The sequence below is a fragment of the Neovison vison genome, chromosome X (assembly GCF_020171115.1).
Source record: "Neovison vison isolate M4711 chromosome X, ASM_NN_V1, whole genome shotgun sequence".
NCBI lineage: Eukaryota > Metazoa > Chordata > Mammalia > Carnivora > Mustelidae > Neogale > Neogale vison.
This window is the reverse complement of record NC_058105.1, coordinates 92,888,088-92,911,226: the sequence shown is the minus strand read 5'-3', so window position 1 is coordinate 92,911,226 and position 23,139 is coordinate 92,888,088. Positions and strand designations below refer to the sequence as shown.

General features: G+C 42.5%; 2 protein-coding genes across 5 annotated transcripts in view; one reads left to right on the top strand and one right to left on the bottom strand.

The window, feature by feature from the left end:
- The window catches only part of EFHC2 (EF-hand domain containing 2), a 189,334-nt gene that overhangs the window by 107,238 nt on the left and 58,957 nt on the right, over nucleotides 1–23,139 (bottom strand). For all 4 annotated transcript variants that reach the window (XM_044235435.1, XM_044235436.1, XM_044235438.1 and 1 more), the window contains one exon: nucleotides 6,633–6,783. In XM_044235435.1, coding sequence (XP_044091370.1) covers nucleotides 6,633–6,783 — 151 coding nt within the window. The remainder of the gene's footprint in view (nucleotides 1–6,632; nucleotides 6,784–23,139) is intronic.
- LOC122897495 (putative deoxyribonuclease TATDN2) lies at nucleotides 18,569–21,011 on the top strand. The gene is made up of 2 exons (XM_044235750.1): nucleotides 18,569–18,773; nucleotides 18,913–21,011. Exons 1-2 carry the CDS (start codon nucleotides 18,569–18,571, stop codon nucleotides 21,009–21,011), a joined length of 2,304 nt encoding a protein of 767 aa, XP_044091685.1.

Here is a 23,139-nt window from a genome sequence, read left to right as displayed (position 1 = left end):
ATTCACCTTCCAGAATTAAGACTCCAACCTCTTACCTCTATCTTAATTTTCCATATATTTAGTTCATTTTAGCACCGTTGCAGACCTAGGATCCATCTGAGTCTAGAGACCGGTATTTCTTAGGTGAATGAAGGTTCAACTGGAATTGCCACCTGTTACTGTGTCTACTAAGCCTGTATCCTAAAAATACAAAGACTCTTCACTGGGATCAGACACGAAAGAGTATCTTTTCCTCCTCTTGTTGTTTACAATTATTCCTTTGGTCAAATAACTACTCCATATGTATTTTTACAAAAGGTCCTCTTCGGAGTTTTGCTTTCATAAGAATAGCTTTTTCCATATAGATGGCCTGACATCTGTCTTGTAGCAAAAGAATACAAAACTTAAAATTCCACATCTCTGATCATAAGAAAGAATAATCCTATGTGCCCCCCCCCGCCACTGGATGAGACCCAAATGCACGCATGTTATGCTCTAACGTTTTCTTACATTACTGCTTTCTTGCCTCACTTTCTTTACACAGCTTAGGATCTGCTCCCACATACCTCCCAAGTCCACACCCTACCGCTTTCCTACCCTCCTTCATCTTATGCTGTTCCTTTTGGCCATTATGCCTTCATCATCCATCTTTATCTGGAGGAACTTCTGAGGTACCATTCAAATGTCTTCTCTGGTGGATACTGGTATTTCCTCTTCTGATCCCTCAAAGTACCTGGTATCATTTCTGATACCTGTGTTGTGTTCTAGATGTTGTCTACCACGTTTCCTCTCCTCGATTCTTTCCTCCCTCCTTCTCCATGGCCACCATGCACCAAACACCTGTCGTCACAGGCCACTGACTTACCTCCACTCTGAAATTCTCCTCTTCTCCATTCAATGACCATCCCCTTCCCCAGGATCCACCCTCTGGGGTTGCCAGATTTAGCCCACTGAAATAGAAGATGCCCAGTTACATCTGAATTCTAGATAAACAGTGTATAATTTTAATATGCAATATTTGGGGACATATGAAAAACTTCATTGCTTATCTGAGAATCAGATTTAGCTAGGCAGCTTGTATTTTCTCTGGCAACCTTATGACGATGCCTCCTTCACTTTGTGGGATGCAGTACTAAGATGTAGTACATGGTCACTATGAGTGAATGACATACGAATGCCACATTTTGTGATTACATTTGCTTGGTCAGATTATCTTAGAGTATAAAAAACATTAAAAAAGTACTACGTTGAAGCTCCAACACAAGTGCCCAGTGGAAATCACTGTTCTCAACCAAGGACTCACTAGGAAGCAGAAGCCAATTTATAACCTGGCCCCAGGCCTATAGAATCAGAAATTCTTGCAGCGGGCCACGAGGTTCTAATGATTGCTCTCAGCTGACAACAACTGGTACTGCCCTCACCAGAAATTTATGGCAGGTGTTTCATCATCAGCCTTTCTTTAGCGTAGATTAGTTTGGATTTGGTAGTATTTGACAAACAGTGATTCTTTTAGACAATTAAAAGTAGAACTACTGGGATTAACCTCTGACATTCTTGGCTTGGTGTAATATTGTTTTAACTACATTCCAACACAACAGCAACAAATTCTATACAAATGACACATCTAACCAAAAAGAGAGTGATGTTCTGGCAAGAAATAAAAGCAAGCCTGGAAGTGCGACAGTGACTTGACTTATAACGTACATAGATCTCTCTGCCAGCAAGGATTCGTGAACATTAAAAATATGTTGTTCTGATTAGAAGCTGCATGTAACTGAATGCTTATTTTGGCATCATGCCTCTTTTGTTTCTGGCTTATTCCAAACTCCCCCCACCCCTAAAAACAAAACAAAACAAAACAACAACAACAAAAAACTCCAAAACAAACAAACTAACAGGATAGGAGAGGCAGCTAAAAAGGAGGCTAATTCTTCCACATGCACTAATTTCTGAATGATCAGTTATACAAAAGAACAAATGCATCTGACCTCCCTTTCCATCTGGAAAATACAGAAACCCTATGGAAGTGACAGGGATATCATCAGAGTGCGGCGGCCCCTAAATATGATCCCTAGCCCCTTCCCAGGGCCCATGGGTGCATGAGAAGCAGTCCTAGGCCACTCAAGACACAACTGAAAGAAACACCCCCTACCCCATCCCACTGAAGTCTGAGCCACTGGCCCATTGCACTTATTTGTTCTTTTTTCCCAATCATTTCATTTAGGAAAGTTTGAAGAAGGGGTTTAAGTGATTCTCCTTTTTCCCCCCACCAGATTTTACTTATTTATTTGACAGAGAAGCAGGCAGAGAGAGAGAGGAAGAAGCAAGATCCCTGCTGAGCAGAGAGCCCAATGCAGGGCTCCATCCCAGGACCCTGGGATCATGACCTGAGCCGAAGGCAGATGCTTAACCTACTGAGCCACCCAGGCGCCCCTTAAGTGATTTTCCAAAGTATCCTCTGTCCTAATGGACCTTCCTTAGCAAGATTCATCATATTAAGTATTTCAAGAAAGACCGGTTTCTTGCTGAATAAAAAGAGCTTGATGATAGAGTGGTTATTTGTGTTTGCCTTCTCCACAGCACTTGCTACGGCCTGCCAAGTATCTCTGCTAACAAATTCAGTCTTGTTAGACATATAACGATGACCATATATTCCCTACCTATCCCTCGAATTGCACCTTCCCTCAGGGAAACTGGTCAGAGAGAGCCTGATCAGGGACTCAATCAGAAATTCTGAAATTTTCAAGAGGCTTTAAAGTTGTCTTTTACTCAGAGTTCGTTTTCTCCCCCTCCCATGAGTCTTTATAAATCACAATCCCCCCTACTCACCTAAGAATTAATTTCAAATAAATCATTATGACTAACTCCAGTTTACCTCTGGAATCTGCCAATGTGAGATATGAAATCATGAGGCTGAGGGAACTGGAAAGTCTTATAAAAGCCTTTCCAAGGTCCTCATCAAGGTTGCATTTTGTTTTTCTTCTTGGATAGTGTAATAAAACTAAAGACTCGTTTAAGCCTCTGCCTTCGGCTCAGGTCATGATCCCAGGGTGCTGGGATCGAGCCCCACATTGGGCTCTCTGCTCAGCGGGGAGCCTGCTTCCCCCTCTCTCTCTGCCTGCCTCTCTGCCTACTTGTGATCTCTCTATGTCTATCAAATAAATAAATAAAAATCTTTAAAAAAAAAAAACTAAAGACTCACTAGACAGGGCTGGTAAGCTGCAGGAATATGAGCTTTCAATTAAAAGGATAATAAGAAAAAAAATGTAAGTCACTGATAAATGTTCAGGATGTTCTGTGACCTCCTGTCTGTCATTTGTGTACATCTGAAGTCATGTGAGGAAGGTCATCAACAAATAAGCAAGATGGGCCCCTTGGTTGCTCATTTGGTTGGGCATCTGCCTTCAGCTCAGATCATGATCCCAGGGTCATGGGATCGAATGCCGCATCGGGTTTTTTGTTCAGTGGGAGCTTGCTTCTCCCTCTGCCTCTCACCACGCCTCAACAGTGCACGCGCTCGCTCTCTCTCTCTCTCTCTCTCTGACAGGTAAGAAGAATTACTTCTGAACAGAAAGAAAATTCAGAACTTTTAAATTCTATGACCATCTCTTTTACCTAAGTGTGTTTAATTATGCAAGTGACAGTATTGCCTTAGGAGAACATATTTTCTTATAAATATTTTATATTAGTAAGAATATATATTTATAAAAATGTATCATATTTATGTTCACTTAAATGCTTTACTCTGATATTCCCTTACTAGGCTTCTTGCCTTTTTTTAATGATTTTATTTATTTATTTGACAGAGAGAGCACAAGCAGATGGAGGGGCAGAGGCAGAAGCAGATTACCTGCTGATCAGGGAGCCCGATGCAGGGACTTGATTCCAAGACCCTGGGATCGTGACCTGAGCCAAAGGCAGACACTTAATTGACTGAGCCACCTAGGCCATACTCTGCTTGTGCTCTCGCCCTCTCTCTGTTAAATAAATAATCTTTTTTTAAAAAAATGACTCTGAAGGATCTAAAGACTTCTTATTGCTTTACAAAGCATCCTACTTCCATCCAAATTAAAAGACCTGTGAGTGGATAGTATGTCGGGGCACAAAGAACAATAAGGATACCTTATATCACCTCCTTTGACCAATCTTCACTTTCTCCCTCCACTAGTAAAACCAACTACAGACACTATGTCCAATCTTCTTCCTTCTTCTACCACCTCAACAGTGCCTCTCTTCTAATGTGGCAGAATAAGCCAAATGATTCCGTTCATGATCTGGGCACCCTTGATTCCCGGTCCACATCTCCAGTCTTGACTTTCTTTCTGAAAACACATCCCAAGATTCTACCTGCCTGGTGGGCGTCACCATACAGATGTCCCAACCCACATTCAAAGGCTTCATGTGTCCAAACAAACATAACCAACCTCTATCCCCTTCTAAATAGGCTCCTCGCTCCATGCTTCTGGGTTTTGCAAACACATCACCATCCTTGGAACCATAAAGTGACTGAAAACCTCAACCACAGAGTGAGCTCTGAGGCAATCAGTTAAGATTTAGATGAAGCAAATTACCTCTCTAAACCTGTTTCTTTTTCTGTAAAAGCTAACAATGACCTACTTGAGATGGTTGTTGGGGGATTAAATGAGATAATGATAAAGTAGATACTTTTATCATTAGATATTCCCCTTCCTCATTCTCTATATTTAATTGTTGGTCAAGGCCTATCAAGTCTGCCAACCAAATGTCTCTAAAATCTTTCCTCTGTTTCCTATTCCTACCATCACTGTCTTTGTTTGTTCTAACCAGAATAACTGCAAAATTCTTGGGACTAGTCACCTTGCTCCCTTCCCTCTCCAAACTGCTTGCCCATAAGCTCTATGAGATGGAGGTCTTCTTACCAAAACCCAGCACAGTGCCTGGCACAGAGTAGATAATTCAACAGACACTTCTTGGCCATGGTGACTGACCCCAGATTCATCATCCAGATGCAATGGGGCTACATACCAAGAAAACCTCAATCTCATGAGCACTGAAGGAAGTCCTTTGCATACTGCCTCATCAAACCTTGTACTCAGAGGCCCATGGTCCACAAATTTCTCTGTTTCTCCCCCGTCGAACCCACTGTGGTATATCAACATGGACGCAATGGGCCCAGACAAGTCATTACTAAGGAAAAAATTTATTCAGCATTGGTCGAAACTCCTGAGATGTGTTAAACAACAATAAGTAGGTAGTAAATAGAACATGCGTATGTCAAACATATAAAGAAAGGGATGGAAAGACCAGGAGATAATTAATTTTCCATATGTATTAAATATATATGAGGCACCTGGTCTCTGAATATTCATGATGCACTAAATATACAAAAGCAGTAAATATTCATGAGTACTCAGTATTCATGAGGCCTTAATTCGGCCACTCATTCATTGGTGACACCCATTCTGGCCCCATGTGTCCTTTCCCCGAGAAACAAACAAAACCCATGACTATTCAGCAGGCTTACTGGTGAGCTACAGCTGTGGCCAGGCCCACTTATCCCCTTGTCTCTCCAGCAGTGTGAACACCGAATGAACACGTGACTCCCCTCCACCATGCCTCTATTAAGCTATCCGTGCAGAAGAACCCCTGACCTGCCCCCAAGTATCCATGCATACCTAGGCCCAAACAAATTAGTCCATCCCTCTCCTACCCTACACCCAACACTGACCCCTCATGCTCATCCAGAACCAATCACCACAACCTCTGGCAGCTCTCTGCCAGAAAATTCTTCTTCTTACCGACCTAAATTCTGACCCCCTAGATCCTAGCGTTGAGGATACAGAAAATTAGGTCACCCTTCCTCCCCATAGCAGCCCTTCAGGTTCCTGAGGACATTAACCAGGCAAACTGGAGTCTTCCCTTTATGGACAAATATCCTTTTCACTCTTCTGCCTCACACACAAATTTTCAGTCCTTTTACCACCATGGTTGCTGTCCCCTGAATGCATCCAGATCTCAGCACTGTCCCAAGTGAAGGACTCAGAGCACAAACAGAAGAGATCAGTCATCTCCCCCAATCTCCGCCCTACTTTTAATAATGCAATTTAGGATTAGTTTCTCTGGTGCCCATGTCACAGAATTAACTCTTGTCTGGCTGAAAAGGACCATGGACAAAGGTGACTGGCATACGGGGGGGAAGGAGCAATGACCCTCTGTTCCTGAAGAACCATCAAAGTCTCAAGAGAACAGGTATGAGGAGAGGGTGGCTGAAGCCAACAGCAGCAAATTCAAGAAAGAAGAAAGAATACAGATCTGGAAGGGGCAGTGGACAACCGCCTCCTCTCTTCGCCTGGAAAGTGTTGCGAAGGCAATAATATGGTCATAGTGAAAAGACCAGATACACAGGAAAAGTCTGCTCCAACTAGAGCAATGCCTGACAGAAAACAAATGTGCTGTACAAGAGTGAGTGAAATGGCCCATGGTGAGGTGTTGGGGGGTAAAAAGGAGGGAAGTCACCATCAACGACCAGAAGCTACCAGCATGTTTATGTTCATTGTCACCAACAAGTTAGATACCTAAGCGGTACATAGTATTTTTTTAAAAGGTAGAGAAAGACAGTATACAAAGTCAGGCATCGGAAGTAAGAGAAGCATAACTCTGCTTTAAATAGATACCTTGAGGCATTCCACTATTTTTCAACTCTGGTTCGTTTACTTGAATTGTGTCATCTTCAAGGTAGAAATAGATTTTATAGCGTCTTATTCTGTAGTTTTCTTGGATTTTATCAGGTACTTCATCTTCTAAATAGGCATCAAAAGATAATACCTGTTGGAATCATAATTAGAAACTAAGAAATGAAAAAATTTCAGCAAACTCAGAATCAATACAGCTCCTGCCTGCATACTTGTTAATTTAAAAGCAAAAAGTTGAGATTTTTACAAAGACATTTTACACATCAGCTCTGAGAACAGACACACAATCTAAGTTACCATATATAAAGATTATATTTGCATCACTGCCTAGTTAGAATAAGGAAATGATATTCAAACCACAAATCCATCATTCAGTTCTACTATAAACTGATCTAGTTTCTGGCTTCGGAATTTCACAATGGGATTCTAGATGTAGTTTAGGGTAGGTTCCCCCCTTAGCCATGCTTTTACATCCTGCAGCTTCAGATACTGGCAGTCAGCTGGATCCAGAAGCAGATGACCCTCCCTCTGCCATATGTTCAGGTCGAAAGGAGCCTACCACTGGGGCACCTGGGTTGCTGCTTTCAGCTCAGGTCATGATCTCAGGGTCGTGGGATGGAGCCCTGCATCAGGCTACTTCTCTCTCTCACTCTGCTCCTCCCCCCCACACACTCCTGCCCTCTCCGTCTCTCTCCCCCTCAAATAACTAAAAAAAATCTTAAAAAAAAATAGGAGCCTACCACTATATCACAATGCTTACATCATCCACCTCACTTCATCTCATGTAGGTGTTTTATCATCTTATGTCATCACAAGAAGAAGGGTGAGTACAGTAAGATATTTTGAGGGAGAGACCAAGTTCACATAACTTATTACAGTACATTGTTATCATTGTTTTTTTATTACTTATTATTATTAATCTCTTACCATGCTTATTTTACCAATTGATCTTCATCATGGGTATGTATGCATAAGAAAAAAAAATGTATACAGGGTTCAGTATTACTTATGGTTTTAGGCATCCACTGGGGGTTTTGGAACATATACCCCATGGATAAGGGGGGTACTACTATGCAGACAATATAATATTCTTTCTGAATATTCTCTCAATAGGTAGATCTGAAATTCTTTCAGTGCGCCGGAGAGCCCACCTTAAACTTCTTTAGAAAATTCAAAGAGCCTAGCTTAATGCTGGCGAATCTCATCTTACACTGTGTATGTGCTGGGGGGCGGGGAGAGGGGAGTGTTGGAGAGGGACTCAGGTGGCAGAGATGGTTTCTAAAGTAATTACAGTAAAAATCAGGGTTGCTCAGTTAGCTGAGTGGCTGACTCTTGATTTGAGCTCAGGTTATGATTCCAGGGTCGTGAGACGGAGCCCCATATTGAGTCCCATGTCGGGCTCTGCATTCATTGGGGAGTCTACTTCTCTCCTTCTCCCTCCCCCCCTCCTCCTGTTCATGCCCTCCATCTCTCATTCTTTCTCTCTCAAATAATTATATCTTTAAAAAAACAAAATGAAGTAGAGTAAAAATCAGAGATCATCAAAAACAATTATTTAACCATTTTGGAAAAGTGGGCCTCTCAGTAAGTATAACACAGGCCATTTTTCTTCCAGGTGAGATAGATTTCTTAGGCTTTGGTGCCATGTTGTATGAGTAATACTTATCTTTAACCACTGGAATCACTCTCAACATAGCAACCCGAACATACTTTCAAACTTGCTTTGGGACACACGTGTTCCTTCAGATCTCCATTTTAATATTCCCTCTACACTCATTTTTTTAATCAATTTTTGTAATTAGAGTTGCAAAAGTTAATGGTGTATATGATGTAATACTATAGTAATTCAACATGGACAATATCCTATATACGAGTCAGTCTGTTTGGTATCATCTACCCTCTCAGGGTGCTAAGTTACCCTAATTAGGAATATATGCTCCAGCAGTAGCAATTTTCTATCAGAAGCCCATACTTCAGAAGTGGCTGACAAAATGCCTCAGTAATTTATATTTGATCAACACAGGAAATGTTGTTAATTACCACATAGGATGTGAGAAATGAGTTGTACTTAGTTAAATGACTATATTCAAAAATGAACGGATCAGTTAAAAAGGAGGCACCGTCTTTACTATAATAGGTTCTAAGAATCTATTGAACCCAGAGATCTCTTCCCTTTCAAAATGGCACCTTTGGCTTCATTCCAAAATGGTCCTATGTTTAGTTGTTTTCTTGGAAAATTCATCTGGCCTGCCTCCAGTTAGAAGGTTAGCTAAACCCATTTCTAAAATGCTGTCCTATTTGTGTTGAGTGAGTATTTCCGGTAAGATGCTGTTGGATGGTTATAGGGTTTCCTTCGGGGGTGATGAAAATGTCTTAGAACTGGTTAGAAGTGATGGTTACACAACACTGTGAATATACTAGATGGAACTAAATTGCACACTTTAAAATGGCTAATGATTGCTTTTATGTTATGTCAATTTTGCCTCAATTAATAACAAAGATGTTGGGGTGCCTGGGTGGCTCAGATGGTTGAGCGTCCGACTCTCGATTTTGGCTAACATCATGATCTTGGGATCCTGAGATGGAACCCTGTGTAGGGCTCCCCGCTCAGCAGGGAGTCTGCTTGAGGATTCTCTCCCCCCTCCCCTTGCTTCTCCCCTCACTCTCATTTCCTCTCGTGCTCTCTCTCTCTTCAATAAATAAATAAATCTTTAAAAGAAAAAGATGTCGGACACTGAATTGTGCTGGACATATTAAAATGGCAAATTCTGTATCTCAATTTTTAAAAAGTAAAGGAGAAAAAAAATACTGGAAGACCGAAAAGGGCAAAAGAGCTGGAGCTTCTCTGAGCTTGCAGTAAAGGGAGTGAAAGGGAGCAAAACAGGCCATTCCAGAATGTGCCACTTTGGCCTGTGGGCTATTTCAACCTGAAGACAACTGGGGCCCAGCAGACTCCAGATGAACTTTTTACCTCCCCCTTAACTGCTTCCAAGAATTTAGACAGGGACCCTGTACCAGCAAACAAGCTGTTACCAGAGAAAACTTTTTCTCTCAAAAAGACTTTTCTGGATGGCATGGCAAACATTTGCTGACCAAACATTTGCTCTTCTCATCTTGTCAATTGTCTTCCTCCTCTTTGAAGTCTCAGACCCCCTACACCTTCTTCCTTAGTTCTGGATGGTAGACAAGCCTCAGTTACCTGACTGCCTGAGTCTCCACATCTCTGTGGCGCTCCCATAGGTATATAATCAATTTTTTTTTCTTTTGTTGACCTGTCTTATGGCAATCTAATCATTAGACCAGACAAAGAACCTGGATTCTGCCCCCTTAGATTCCATCTGAAACTTTTTTTTTTTTTTGCTTTGTAGTTGGATAGGAAAGCATGGAGGGAGAATATTCATCACTTTCACCTACCTCTATGTATTGAATATCATTGGTATAAATTTGTGAATGAGCAAACTGGCATAGATTAGTTGACAACACTGTCATTTACATAATCATTAAATATTTAACAGTCAAATAACACATTAAAAGAGAATGAAGGATGCTAAATAAAAAGGAAGAGAGAATAAAAGACATTATTTTAGGCTGGGCTTCAATGGAAGAGGGATGGACTGCTATTTCATGTTCTGGTTCCCGGAGAACACAGGGCCACCAGACTCCAGCATGAAAACTGAAGGACAGCAGAATTTGTCAAACCAAAATACACCTCTTTGGCAAGACAATTATTTTAGACTCATTATTTTAAAAAAACAAAAACTGCAAACACAGGAGCAGCTCTGAAAACAAAGCTTCTGTAAGAGACATTTACATTTATGCAGGAAATCTCCATCTGTAAGGTTGTCTCCCTCTCTGTACCCAGAAGAAAAGACCCTAAATCTCTAGGAAGGCCTATCAAAGGAGAAGAGAACAAGTTAAATCTGCATAACCAGGGCACCTGGTGGCTCAGCTGGCTGATCATCTGACTCCTGATTTCAGCTCAGGTCCTGATTTCACAGATGGGGAGACCAAGCCCCAGCTAGGGCTCTGCACTCAGTGGGGGAATCTGCTTGAGATTCTCTCCGTCTGCCCTCCTCCACCCCAACTTGTGCTCACTAGCTCCCTTTCACAAATAAATAAGTCTTTTTAAAAGCTACAAAACAACTTTACCCTTATGTACTGTGCCTTTTCTGGTAACCTCCTGTAACTGACTCCCCACCCTAAGCACCTTTTGTTTTCATGGTATTTAAGGTGGGGGCTTGGGCCATCTTGAGGAGCTACTCAGTTTTCTTGGGCCTCCTCCAGGTGTACACTTTCTTTTTTTTTTTTTTTAAAGATTTTATTTATTTATTTGACAGAGCGAAATCACAAGTAGACGGAGAGGCAGGCAGAGAGAGAGGGAGGGAAGCGGGCTCCCTGCTGAGCGAGAGCCCGATGCGGGACTCGATCCCAGGACCCTGAGATCATGACCTGAGCCGAAGGCAGCGGCTTCACCCACTGAGCCACCCAGGCGCCCCCAGGTGTACACTTTCTTAAGCTTTTGTCTGTTTTTTTTCTCCTGCTAATCTCTTTATTACAGGGGTGTCTTGGCTAAGAACCTAGAAGGTGGAAGGAATAGGACTTTTCCTCCCCTACAAAAGGCAGAGAGCAAGTCAGGAGCAGAAGAGACTAAAAGATAGAAAAGGAAGAGAGGGAACTGTAAAATGTAGCGAAGTAGAATACAAAGGAAGAGACACCAAATAGGTTAAAAGTGATCTCACCCAGATAAAACACCTCATCACAGAGGAACGTGAAGTACCAGAGTCTTCGGAGAAGAGGACCTAAAACCTGCTAGAAATAACAATTTATAGAAACATAATTATGATACAGGGTTTCATCATAATTTATGATGTCAAGCAGAGATTAGATAAATAAGGTCCTACAGGATGTAATTGGCTGTAATTTTCTTGGAAACGGAATGTAAATATCAGTTGGCAGAGCATGTGATCGTCAGTTCCCCACAGGCTTCTGCAAGCCCTACTGTTATTATACAAGGTTACCTGCCTGAGCCCCCAAGGCAATTTGAATATCTGATGCTAGCCTAGAGGATATAGAATCTGAAATCAATTAGTTTTAAATAATAGATACATGGCATTTCTTCATTATAAAGGAAACATTGGAAATGTTAAGATTTTGGAAATCAGGATCTTCTTACAACAAAAGGCAGAAGGAGCTCAGAGCAGCCAGGAGTGTGTTCCAGCTGCTGAGCTCCTGGTTCTAACTTGATGTAAAATGTAAATTTTGCCTGGCAGGGAAAGAGTTAATCCCATTTCGTGTCAATTGAGCTGCTCACTTTGCATTGCATATCCCCAATAGCTGGATTTTAACATCTATTTGGATTCCTAATTTCCACTTAAATTGTTTTCAGAATGATTATTGTCTGATGCAGCCCTGCCACACAAAATAATTGCGTGTAGAAGATTGTCCGTCACAGGCTACGCAATGCAATCCCGAGGCAAAAGCTGGAGCTGAATCGTTCTAAATAAATCAGAGAATTTTTAAAGGTGGTGAGGTTGGTGTGACCAATGCATGAGTCATAAAGTCTGTATTACTCAGAAACTCAACATCGAAGTGTCAAAAATTTACAGCTGAATTTCGAGAGAAACTGTCAGGAAAGAGATGAAACACCAGTAATGTTCAATAAGGCTCAACAGTCTATAAAGAGACCAGCATCACTAGTCTAAGTTGAAAATGATGCTTGGGTTCTGTTTGATGAAAAACGCTCAGACAAATCATGGGGTCCTAAAGAAGAAGGTATATAATAGTACAGATAAATGCATAGCTGTTAAAGGTCGGTAAACAATACAAATTCTATACATTTCATGTGGTGGTGTTTGTTCTTCCTGCAAGAGCTGTGATTAAGCCAGTGATTTCTTTTACGATTATAGAGTCTTAGAATTAAGAATATAAACTGTAAGAGATCTGGTACTGCATATAAAGGATGGCTCCCTTATACACGGTGATGAGATATTTATAGAAATTTATCATGCATGAAGAGAAACAGAATATGACACCCCCCAAAAAATGCTTCTTTGGCCTAAGACTTACCTTTAACTGATTCATTTTAAGAAAGAGCTCTCAAATAAATAGTTTAAAAAAAAAAAGGCAGCAGACCTGCTCTGATATCCAAGTAAAAGTGACCCATCGGGTAAGAGACATTTACATGTATAAGGGGGATCTCCATTTGTAAGGGTGTCTCCTCCTCTGTACCCAGAAAAAGATGAGCAACAATCACCTCTAGAAATTCCAATCAGAGGAGAAGGCAGGGACTTAAGTCTGCAAAACAACCCTACCCCTGGTTTCTGTGCTTTGCCTGATAACCCCCCCATTTCCTCAGCCTCCCAGCCCCCCACCTCCCACAACAACTGGCTCTCCACCCCCAATACCCTCTTCCCCATCTTTAGCTGGAGATGGTATTTAAGGCACTGGTTTGGGCCATTTGTTACTCAGTTTTCCTGCGTTTCTCCCATGTACACAAAAAGTATACAGGTTACTAAACTACTTTTTGTTTTTTTCTTGTTATTCTGGGTTGTATTACAGGGGCATCTAAGCTCAAGCACCTAGACGGGTAAAGGGAAAATGATTTTTCCTCCCCTACACAAGCTAATTCACAAAAAATTCTAATAAACTGGACAGAGAGAAATGATGTAAGTTCTAGTCACAAATCACAAATACAACTAGAAATGTATTATGGAAGTATAAACAGAAATTCTCACTAATTATTATTGTGCTAAAGGTAAATTTTAAAATACAAATACTAAGGGACACCTGGGTGACTCAGTCCATTGGGCAGCTGCCTTGGGCACAGGTCATGATCCCAGGGTCTGGGGATGGAGTCCCGCAGGGGGCTCCCTGCTCAGTGGGGAGCCTGCTTCTCTCTCTGCCTCCTCTGCCTGCCACTCTGCGTCCTTGTACTCTCCCTCTCTCTGACAAATAAATAAATAAAATAAAATAAAAATAAAAATGCTAAGTAGAGAACCTAATAAAATTTAAAGATGTACAAACCTATAAAACTTAGGTAAATCCATCATCTTGGGTGAGTTACTGGGTTTAGATGATTACATAAAAGAACTTAGCATTAAAGAGAGCTTACTCAGTTCAATGTTCTAACTCAGCTATTCTCAGCCTTGGCTCTGCATTATGAAATAAGAAAAAAAGAAAAAGAAAGAGAGACAGAGAGAGAAAGAACAAATGAACCAGACCCAAGCCTAAGTAAATTGAATCGGAAACTTAGGGGAAAAAAAAAAAAAGGAAGCAGCAGAAGAAGATAATGGTGACAACAACCAGACCCAAGCTTAAATGAATTAAATCAGAATCTTGAGGGCAGGTAATGATGAGGAGAACAAAGGCAAAAGAAATGAAGATAAAATTAAATCTCACGACTTGCAGCCTATTGAAAAATACTTGAAACAGGCGGAGTGTGACATTCCTCCAGGAACTCACAACTGCCTTAACACTCAGGCTTTGCTTCTGTTCTGCTCATGAGTGACATCATACAATAATTGTCTTTCTCTGCACTGAACATAATAAAAAAGTTTAAAACAAAAAAACAAAAAAAAAATCACTAATGTTTTGCTACAGGCAAAAAGCAACCTTAGCCTGACAATAACCAGACCTCCAGGATCTTCTAAGTCTTCTCTAACATATGAAAATCCTTCCAGAAATGTCCTTTAGCTCTGCACACACACACCCAACTTACAAGAGATCATAGACTGTTCCCCACAACCCCAGTACAGCTTTTCCTGCTCGTAAGTCCTGTCCCCCTGCTTTAATAAAAATACCTTTTTTCTACCAGAAATGACCCTTCTTCCCTGGCCCACATCGCATCAGGTCGGAGGGGCATTTTTTTTTAAGAGCAACCCAGGTAATTCTGAAATGCAGTCAAGAGTTTTGATTCCGTGAGCAATGAACTGAGCAAAACTTTTCAGAAGTGTAAAAATTTGTCATAAAGAACGCAAGTAAAAAACAAACGGGATAAGAGCATAAATAGAAGAACTTGAAAGGAAAAAAAAAAAGCAACTACAATACATAGATCCAAGAGCTTCTTTAATAAATAAGATAAAATTCTAGCAAAGATAATCAAGAAAGTATAAATTCAGAAAGAAGAGATGGCATAACATAAAAATTTAATAAATTATAAGTTATAAATCATCTTTTTTTTTTTTTTTTTTTTTTAAAGATTTTATTTATTTATTTGAGAGAGAGACAGTGAGAGAGAGCACAAGCGAGGAGAAGGTCAGAGAGCGAAGCAGACTCCCCATGGAGCTGGGAGCCTGATGTGGGACTCGATCCCGGGACTCCAGGATCACGCCCTGAGCCGAAGGCAGTCATCCAACCAACTGCGCCACCCAGGCGTCCCAGATATAAATCATCTTAATATGCATGCAAGCTTTTATGAAAATAACTTTTAGGGGCGCCTGGGTGGCTTAGTTGGTTAAGTGGCTGCCTTTGGCTCAGGTCATGATCCCAGGGTCCTGGGATCCAGCCCCACATCAGGCGCCCTGCTCAGCACATAGCCTCTCCCTCTGCCTGCTGCTCTACGTACTTGCACTCTCTATCTCTGTGTCAAATAAGAAATAAATAAATAAACCTTTAAAAAATAGTAATAGCTTTTAAAACCCCAATTAGTTGGGGCACCTGGGTGCCTCAGTGGGTTAAAGCCTCTGCCTTCAGCTCAGATCATGATCCCAGAGTCCTGGGATAAAGCCCTGCATTGGGCTTTCTGCTCAGCGGGGAGCCTGCTCCAACCCCCCCCACCCACCCCCCTCTCTGCCTGCCTCTCTGCCTACTTGTGATCTCTGTCTGTCAAATGAATAAAATCTTTAAAAAATAAATAAAAATAAAACCCCAATTAGTGATTTTTGTAAAAACTGTGAATTATCAAAACGCAATGAATGAACCATAACCAAGTAAGAAGTGGAAAAAAAATTACCAAAGAATTGTCCCAACAAAAACCTCCAGCCTGGATGATTTATGAATGGATTCTTTCAAACTTTCAAGGAAAAGAAAATTACCCCATTACACAACTCCCCTGGATACCCGAACAGATGGAAAGCCACGAAGTGAATTCCAATGCCTGACAGACCATTAAAAAAGTCAACTATGGAGCAGGAGTCCTCACCTGAGCTACCCATGAGAATCACCTACAGATAAAACTCCTGTTGCTTGGGCGGTATCCACACCCACACACACATACCCACACACAATGAAATCCGAATCTTTCGGGGCAGGTCCAAGAATACTGATTTTTATAGCTCCCCAGGGGATAGGAGTGTGCAAGCTTGCTCCAGACTATTTCACCACTTAGGATGTAAGATACAGGCAAACAGAATTCAATAGCCCTGTAACAGTTATAAGCCACCTGCATGAAGGGCAGCATTTTCCTTCCCCATGCATTTTAAAATACAAGAGTGATTCCTTAACAAGACTGAAAAGCATCTGCTCTGAAACAATGGCCTAACTATCCGGCATTATAATCAGGTAAACTGTGCACCTGCTACAATCAGGGATGGAACAAAAATGCCCCTACTGACGACATTATTTAATATCATTTTGAGGAATTCTGGACAATGTCAGAAGGCATGAAATAAAAATACCAACAAGAAGGAGACCAAAGTACTATAGGCTGATAAAATAATGGCATTAAGCAAAGGCTGGGTAACTAAGAATAAATAAAAGATTTCAGCATGACCACAAATGAATCAAAAATATTCTTAGGGGCACTGTTGGTTAAGCATCTGACTCTTGATCTCAGCTTGGGTCTTGATCTCAGGGTGGTGAGTTTAAGCCCCACCTTGGGCTCCATGCTGGGTGTGGAGTCTACTTAAATAAAAAAAAGTAATGAAAAAGTATTCTCATGTACTAGAACTAACCAGCTGAAAATATGGTGAGAGGGAAGAGTATGTTCACAATAGAATAAAAATTACAGAACACTTAAAAATAGTTGTAATGAAGACTCTGTGACCCATATAAAACCCTACAAACACTCAAACATAGAGATGAACTTGACAAATAGTGGAATATATTCTGGATAAGCAGACTAAAATAACATAATTGAAGTTCATTGGCGTTTTGGAGGTATTTGAAAAAAAAATAATTCTAGGTCCACCTGATAAAATGAACAAGTCTGCCTATTAAAGAAAATAATACAAAGTCAGGGTAATGGAGGGGACCTAAGTCTCCCAGATTTTATACCTTACTACAATTTAATGCTTCAATTACTAAAATAGTACAACACCTCAGTAACAAGAATCATAATAGTATGTGAAAAAGAAATGGTTTGGAAATAGACCTTATTACATACAGAATTTTTTTAAAAGATTTTATTCATTTATTTGAGAGAGAGAACCTGAGAAAGCACAAGCAGAGGAATAGCATGGGGGAAAGGGAGAGGGAGAAGCGGACTACCCACTGAGCAGGGAGCCCGATGCAGGACTCGATCCCAAGACCATGGGATTATGACCTGAGCGGAAGGCAGATGCTTAAGCGACTGAGCCACCCAGGCTCTCCACATATAGGAATTTAACACATGAAAAAGGAACCACGTATCAGTAAGTGAAAAAAGTGCTAACTTGGAATAGCATCAAGTATATCCCAACCTAAAATAAATTATAATCCCAAATACATACCAGATGGGATTACCAGCTTAAATATAACAGATCCACCCATGTAACCACCCTCCAAATGTGTGTGTGTGTGTGTGTGTGTGTGTGTGTGTTAAAGCCTTGAAAGGGAGGATGACCATTCTAGGTTTAGGAGGAAAAAGAAAATTATGAAACAAATAAATTAAGATTTGAGTAGACAAACAAGTTATAACCTCAAAAAAAGAAAATGTAAGTAAAAAATAAACACACTAACAAAAAAACCTGAACATGACTATTTATTTTATAAAAATATATTTAGTTAACTTTGAAAAGACCCTTAAAAAGATGAAAAAAGGACTTAAAATTCACCAGAGGGTCAATAAAGAAAGGAAAAATGTTTGCTCTAAGATATTATCAGATGAGAGTGAATTAAAATGAGGCAGCAGTTTTGTTTCTCCTATAAAATGGGCCTGGTGGGATTATTCATCATGGATGAGATTTTAAACTACTACAATTCTTCTAGGCAATGTACTGCTATGAGGAACCATTTTTAAATTCCTATACTTCTCAGGAACTCCATTTCTGGGCATGTAGCCCAAAGAAACAAACCAAAATATGGAGAAACATATGTGCAGAGATGTTCTTTGCAGTCTTTTTTTCCTTTTTTTTAAATAGAAAAAACTCAAGTGAGGGAGCCTAAAAAGTTAACAGAAAGGGAAGGGTTTGGTGAATTATGGCACATCTATGTACTCTGTGGAATATTATGAAGGCACTAGTATGATGTTTTCGAAAACTACAGAGCAGTAAGAAAAATACTTAGGATACGCAGAAATGTTGAGAGAAAAAAACCACAGAACTGAAAATGGTAATATGCTATAATTGTAACTATGTTTCTTAAAAGCATGTATATTTAAACTATGTTTTAACAACCATGTTTTCTAAAAGAATGGGGGGAAGAAAAGGAACAAACAGCAAATGATGGTAGCAGTTCCTAGTGAAGCCTGGCTGGGCCACAGATAGAAGTGGGCTTCTGGACCACGGAGGCAAGGTGGAAGAGGCAAGGGGGTGCTGGCGGGGGCAGGAGCACAGTCCCTTGTGTGTGGAGGGGGAGAGTATTTCCACTGGCCAAGACTAGCCGGGGCAGAGGGGTATAAGCCTCTCCTTTTGCTCCAGGGCTATGTTGGGTCCTAGCTTAGGCTCCAGGCGCCCTGTGTGTAGTCCCCAAAGCACCCTACAGTCTTTTCAAGGGCTTTAACATCAGAAGGGCCTTGTTTTCCAAACCAAACGGAAGCGCACTGTAGTCCCGGAAGTGCTTCGATGCTCCCCGGAAGCAGCTCTGTGAGAAAGAGCGCTCAGAAATCTCGGAAGCAAGTTGTGGCTTGGGCGCCAGACCAAGCTTTCCCCAAATCTTGGATCTTCGCGATTTTTTCAAAGCGCTTTGAGATCACGCACTCTGTTGCAGGGCTTTGCCATCTCTGGAACACTGAGAACCATCATGGGCAGCTGAAAGAGTGGGGACGAGGTCACTAAGTGGCTGGAGCGGCGCGAAGTTAAGTAGCAAGGGCAACACTCAGGGCCCCTCTGGTTAATGCGGAGGCCTCCGGGAGCCCACTGATGTGTCCCCTCCAACCAGCCACCTCCTAACTCTGTATTTCCTTCAGGAGTGGCCAGTGTCCCCCACCACCTGAGAACACAGAAAGAGGACTTACAGCTTTCAAGCTGTGGTTTTTCAGGGGGTGCAGCCTGCCAAGGGAAATTCCTCCCGCCAACCCCCCAACCACCCCATTCCTCAGGACCAGGTGTGGGTGGAGCCTCTAAAAAACGCCTGATTCGAGGGAGCACTTGGGGCTCCTCCCATCGGCGGACTCCCCTCTGCTCCAACTCTCCTGGGCTCAGCCCCTCCCTAGAGGAAATGGCTTCTCCCGAGGAGGCGTACCGCTTTAGGAGCAGTTCCAGACGGAGTTCCAGTAACTCCACAAACTCTGAATTTGCAGCCCAGGCTGAGGGTCACAATGATAAGTCCGAGGACCCAAACAATGTCAGGAGAAAGAGTGCTACACTGCATGACCAAAGCGCTCCATTCACCTATGGGAAGGGTATCCAGGGCACCCAGGGAAAACTGATGCCAGAAGCAGAGGAAGCCGTTGGTGCAAAACCCAGCAGAAGAGAGCATCTCAGCCCTGGACAAAGACCTGCCAGGGTCGTCACCTTCTCTGCTCCTCCGAAAAAGCAGCTGCCAGCCCCCGAGGTTAGAGTGGAGAAGGAAATGATAGCGATAGAAGTCAACAGTTTTGGTAACAGGAGAGTGATTATGGATCCGCAGGAGAAACCCTGTAAGAAGTTGCCAGTTGACAGAGCGGTGCTCAATTTGGAAAAAGCCTGTCCGGTCCCCAAATTTCTAGACAGACGTGACTGTTGTTCAGAGATCCAAAAGCATCAAGAAAGGGAGGCGATCGCTGAGCGCCCCTTTTCACTTAGTCACCCGCCTGGTGTAGAAGAGCTAGCTGCAGCCAGATTCCCTCAGGAGAAGCCAGTCTCCTTGGGTTTCTCAAGAGTTTCAAAGCCTCCATCCTTCACCACTGGTGGTGTCCCGGACCAATCTCATTTGCACAGGGGTCTGCGGCAGGCCTATACCAGCTACTGGAGCAGCAGTCCCCAGCCTTCTTACTCTCCCTCTGTGGGCAGCAGCAGCGACAGCACACCCCAGGCCGGGAGGAACAGCCGCAGCTTTCTCAGTGATTACCCCTCCGGCTCAGAAATGCACTTCCAAAACTGGTCCAGAGACTGGAAGGCATTAGAGGAAGGTCCATCCCCGAACTTTCATGCCTCTCGTCTCTCCAGAACTTTAGAAGCCCGGGAGCAAACCGTCCAAGAGGAGACCGCGTCCTATCCTTTTGGAGAATATGTGTCTAATTTGGGGCCCAGATGCCACTGGAATCGAGGCCTAGGTCATGGTTTCATTGACACCCATTGCCACTTGGATATTCTCTACTCCAAGCTGTCTTTCAAAGGGACCTTTAGCAAGTTCACAGAAATATACAACTATACCTTTCCTAAGGAATTTCAGGGCTGCATCTCTGATTTTTGTGATCCTCGCACACTAAGGGATGGCCTCTGGGAGGAGCTGCTGAAAGATGATCTGGTTTGGGGGGCCTTCGGCTGTCACCCCCATTTTGCACGTTACTACAATGACACTCAAGAAAGAAAGCTTCTGTACGCCTTACGGCACCCCAAGGCCATAGCGTTTGGAGAGATGGGCTTAGATTACTCTTACAAGTGTACCACGCCGATTCCACAGCAGCAGAGGGTATTTGAGAGGCAGCTGCAGCTGGCCGTGTCTCTGAAGAAGCCCCTGGTGATCCACTGCCGAGAAGCTGATGAAGATCTGCTGGGCATCATGAAAAGAAGAGTGCCCCCTGACTACAAGATCCATAGGCATTGCTTCACGGGCACCTACCCGCTCATCGAGCCCCTCTTGAAGTATTTTCCCAACATGTCTGTGGGGTTCACAGCGGTCCTGACCTACTCTTCCGCCTGGGAGACCCGCGAGGCTCTGAAAATGATCCCCCTGGACAGAATCGTCGTGGAAACTGATGCGCCCTACTTCCTGCCTCGTGGGGTTCCCAAAAGCATCTGCCAGTATGCCCACCCGGGCCTGGCCCTGCATACGGTTCGAGAGATTGCCAGAGTCAAAGGTCAGCCTCTCTCCTACACCTTGGCCATCTTGCGCAAGAACACTAGTTACCTTTACAATCTTTAAGCAAAGAGGGTATCGTCAGGAGTCTTCCAGGAAAGGGGGATGAACAGCCCAACAACACAGACTTGGTTTGAACTCTGCCTGTGTCCCAAGGTCAAGGACGTGTTCAGCGAGTGCACTGGGACAGAAAGAGACCATAATAGGATGCTGGCCTCAAAAACTTTTCATGAGACTAAAAGGGGAACTGCTCTCAACGTTATCAAGGTTTTTTTCCTCCCAGCCAAATTGTGCCAGGGTAGGCAGCAAAGAAGAAAGTGTTCCATAGGGTCAGTGGGTCGACTAATCCAAATCCCTGTTCTCTGCCGCCTGGGTTTTTGAGCAGTTGGTGCATAAAGTCACCCTCCTTCCTACTTGCCCTTCAAGAAACAAACAAACAGCAAAGAAGGATGAATTTTAAAAGTAAGCTAGGTAATTTGTTCTGTTGATTCCCAAAATGCATTTGTTATTATAGGAATTCTAGAACCCATATGGTTTGTTCTTAAGTTCATAATTCAGTGGCTGTGCAATTTGCAATTTCTTATTTCTAAAGATAAACCAACACTAGCATTTCGTCGCAAAGGAAATCGATTTAGATAAAAATTAGTCTGTTAATAGTCAGAATGGGCCGGGTGTGTGGTGGGGGGAGCTCTCCATGGAGGAGCTTAGAGTGACGGGAGCCAGATCAGTCGAATCTTAGAGCGGCACTGAGATGAGTTTCATATCTGAGCTGAACTCCCGACGCTTGTATAATTGCACAACTCTCACATAACCAGTATATTAATAGCAACGGTTATTCAGATTGCTCTGACTCTTAACAAGGCCCAACTGTATACCACTGAGAAATGCTGTTCTCCCGAAGGACAGAAACGGAGAAGAGCTTCAGGTGCCCACTGGGCAAACAGCCATCCTTCCTGTGAGAGTAAAAGGAACCCCCATAGTTGAGTTCCAAAATCTAACTCTGCAAGCCAAAGCACACACCTAAATCCAGGAGTCTCTTGATGAAAATAAGCCCAGCATACTCCAGACTTCTCTAGATTCCCGTGGGCCCATTTATCCAGATCCAGAAAAATCTGCTGGCTCCTCACCATCTGGTTCTTAGCTCAGAAGTCTCCTCCACAGAGAAGCCTTCCCAGACTACCATGTACACAGTGCTCCCCTCACCTGGGGAGAAAAAAACTGCTTGGCTTCCTGTTTTGATTTAATCCTAGCACTCAGCACTGTCTGCAAATTGTGTATTTACCTGTGTGTTTGTTGGTTATCTTCCCCACTAGGTTTATAAGCTTGTCAGTCCTGTTCAAACCCCCATACACCTTGTACATATACCCAATGTTAGAATAGTGCCTGGAACAGTGCAGGCACCCAGCAAAGATTTCTTGAGTTAACCTATGAGTGAACAACAGACTCCACTGACCCCTGTGAGTTAATGACAATATTTAAGCAGGGGGTCAGATATTAGGGAGAGAAGAGAGAAAGAAACCATCTGATTTCTAGCACCCCTCTCTAACTTAAAAGGCAAGGATTAAAAGGCAGCCATATTCTGCTGTTTAGAGGTCCTCCATTAAAGAAAAAAAAATATCAAGGTGAAGCCCTACCAGGAACTTGACAGTTCAGCTTTCCTAAAAATAACACTGAGTAGGTCACAGATTTTTCTCCTTTGCTGGGAATTCATTTGGAGAAGGAGGACGTATCCGTGTAAGAAAGCTGTAAGGGCTTTACTTTGCTTTAGTAGGACCAAAAGAAGTTGATGCAATGGGAAAGGTGCAAGTTGATTATATTTTCATGACAGGAAACCTTCAAAAACGAAGCCGGTGTTTGAAGAAGTTTTTTCTTTTCCCCGTTTAATGTGCACTGTAAATAGACTTAGCACAAAGTGTGTCCTTCGACCCACAGGGGCCCTGACCTTTTCATAAAGGATTGCCGGAAGGTTGGTTCTGTGTACACACGTAATGGGGAAACACTGAGTTCTACAAAATTTAGATTTTGGTGGAGGGGGGAGGAAACTCACATTCCCTCTGATAAGCTAATGTGAGCCACAAATCCTCAACTTCCTCAAAGTTAATTCGTTGGATTAAGTTGAGGTACAATTCAACAAGCTAAATTCTTTGGGAACACCAGCTTGGAAAACGTGACTTCAGGTCACCCTTCTGCTGTT

What these genes read in the sequence shown, in the direction of transcription:
- LOC122897495 (XM_044235750.1), top strand. Translation starts at nt 18,569, where the DNA reads ATGCTCCCCGGAAGCAGCTCTGTGAGAAAGAGCGCTCAGAAATCTCGG. An exon ending in GCTGAAAGAGTGGGGACGAG is followed by an intron (nt 18,774 to 18,912) that starts GTCACTAAGTGG and finishes TATTTCCTTCAG; the next exon opens with GAGTGGCCAGTGTCCCCCAC.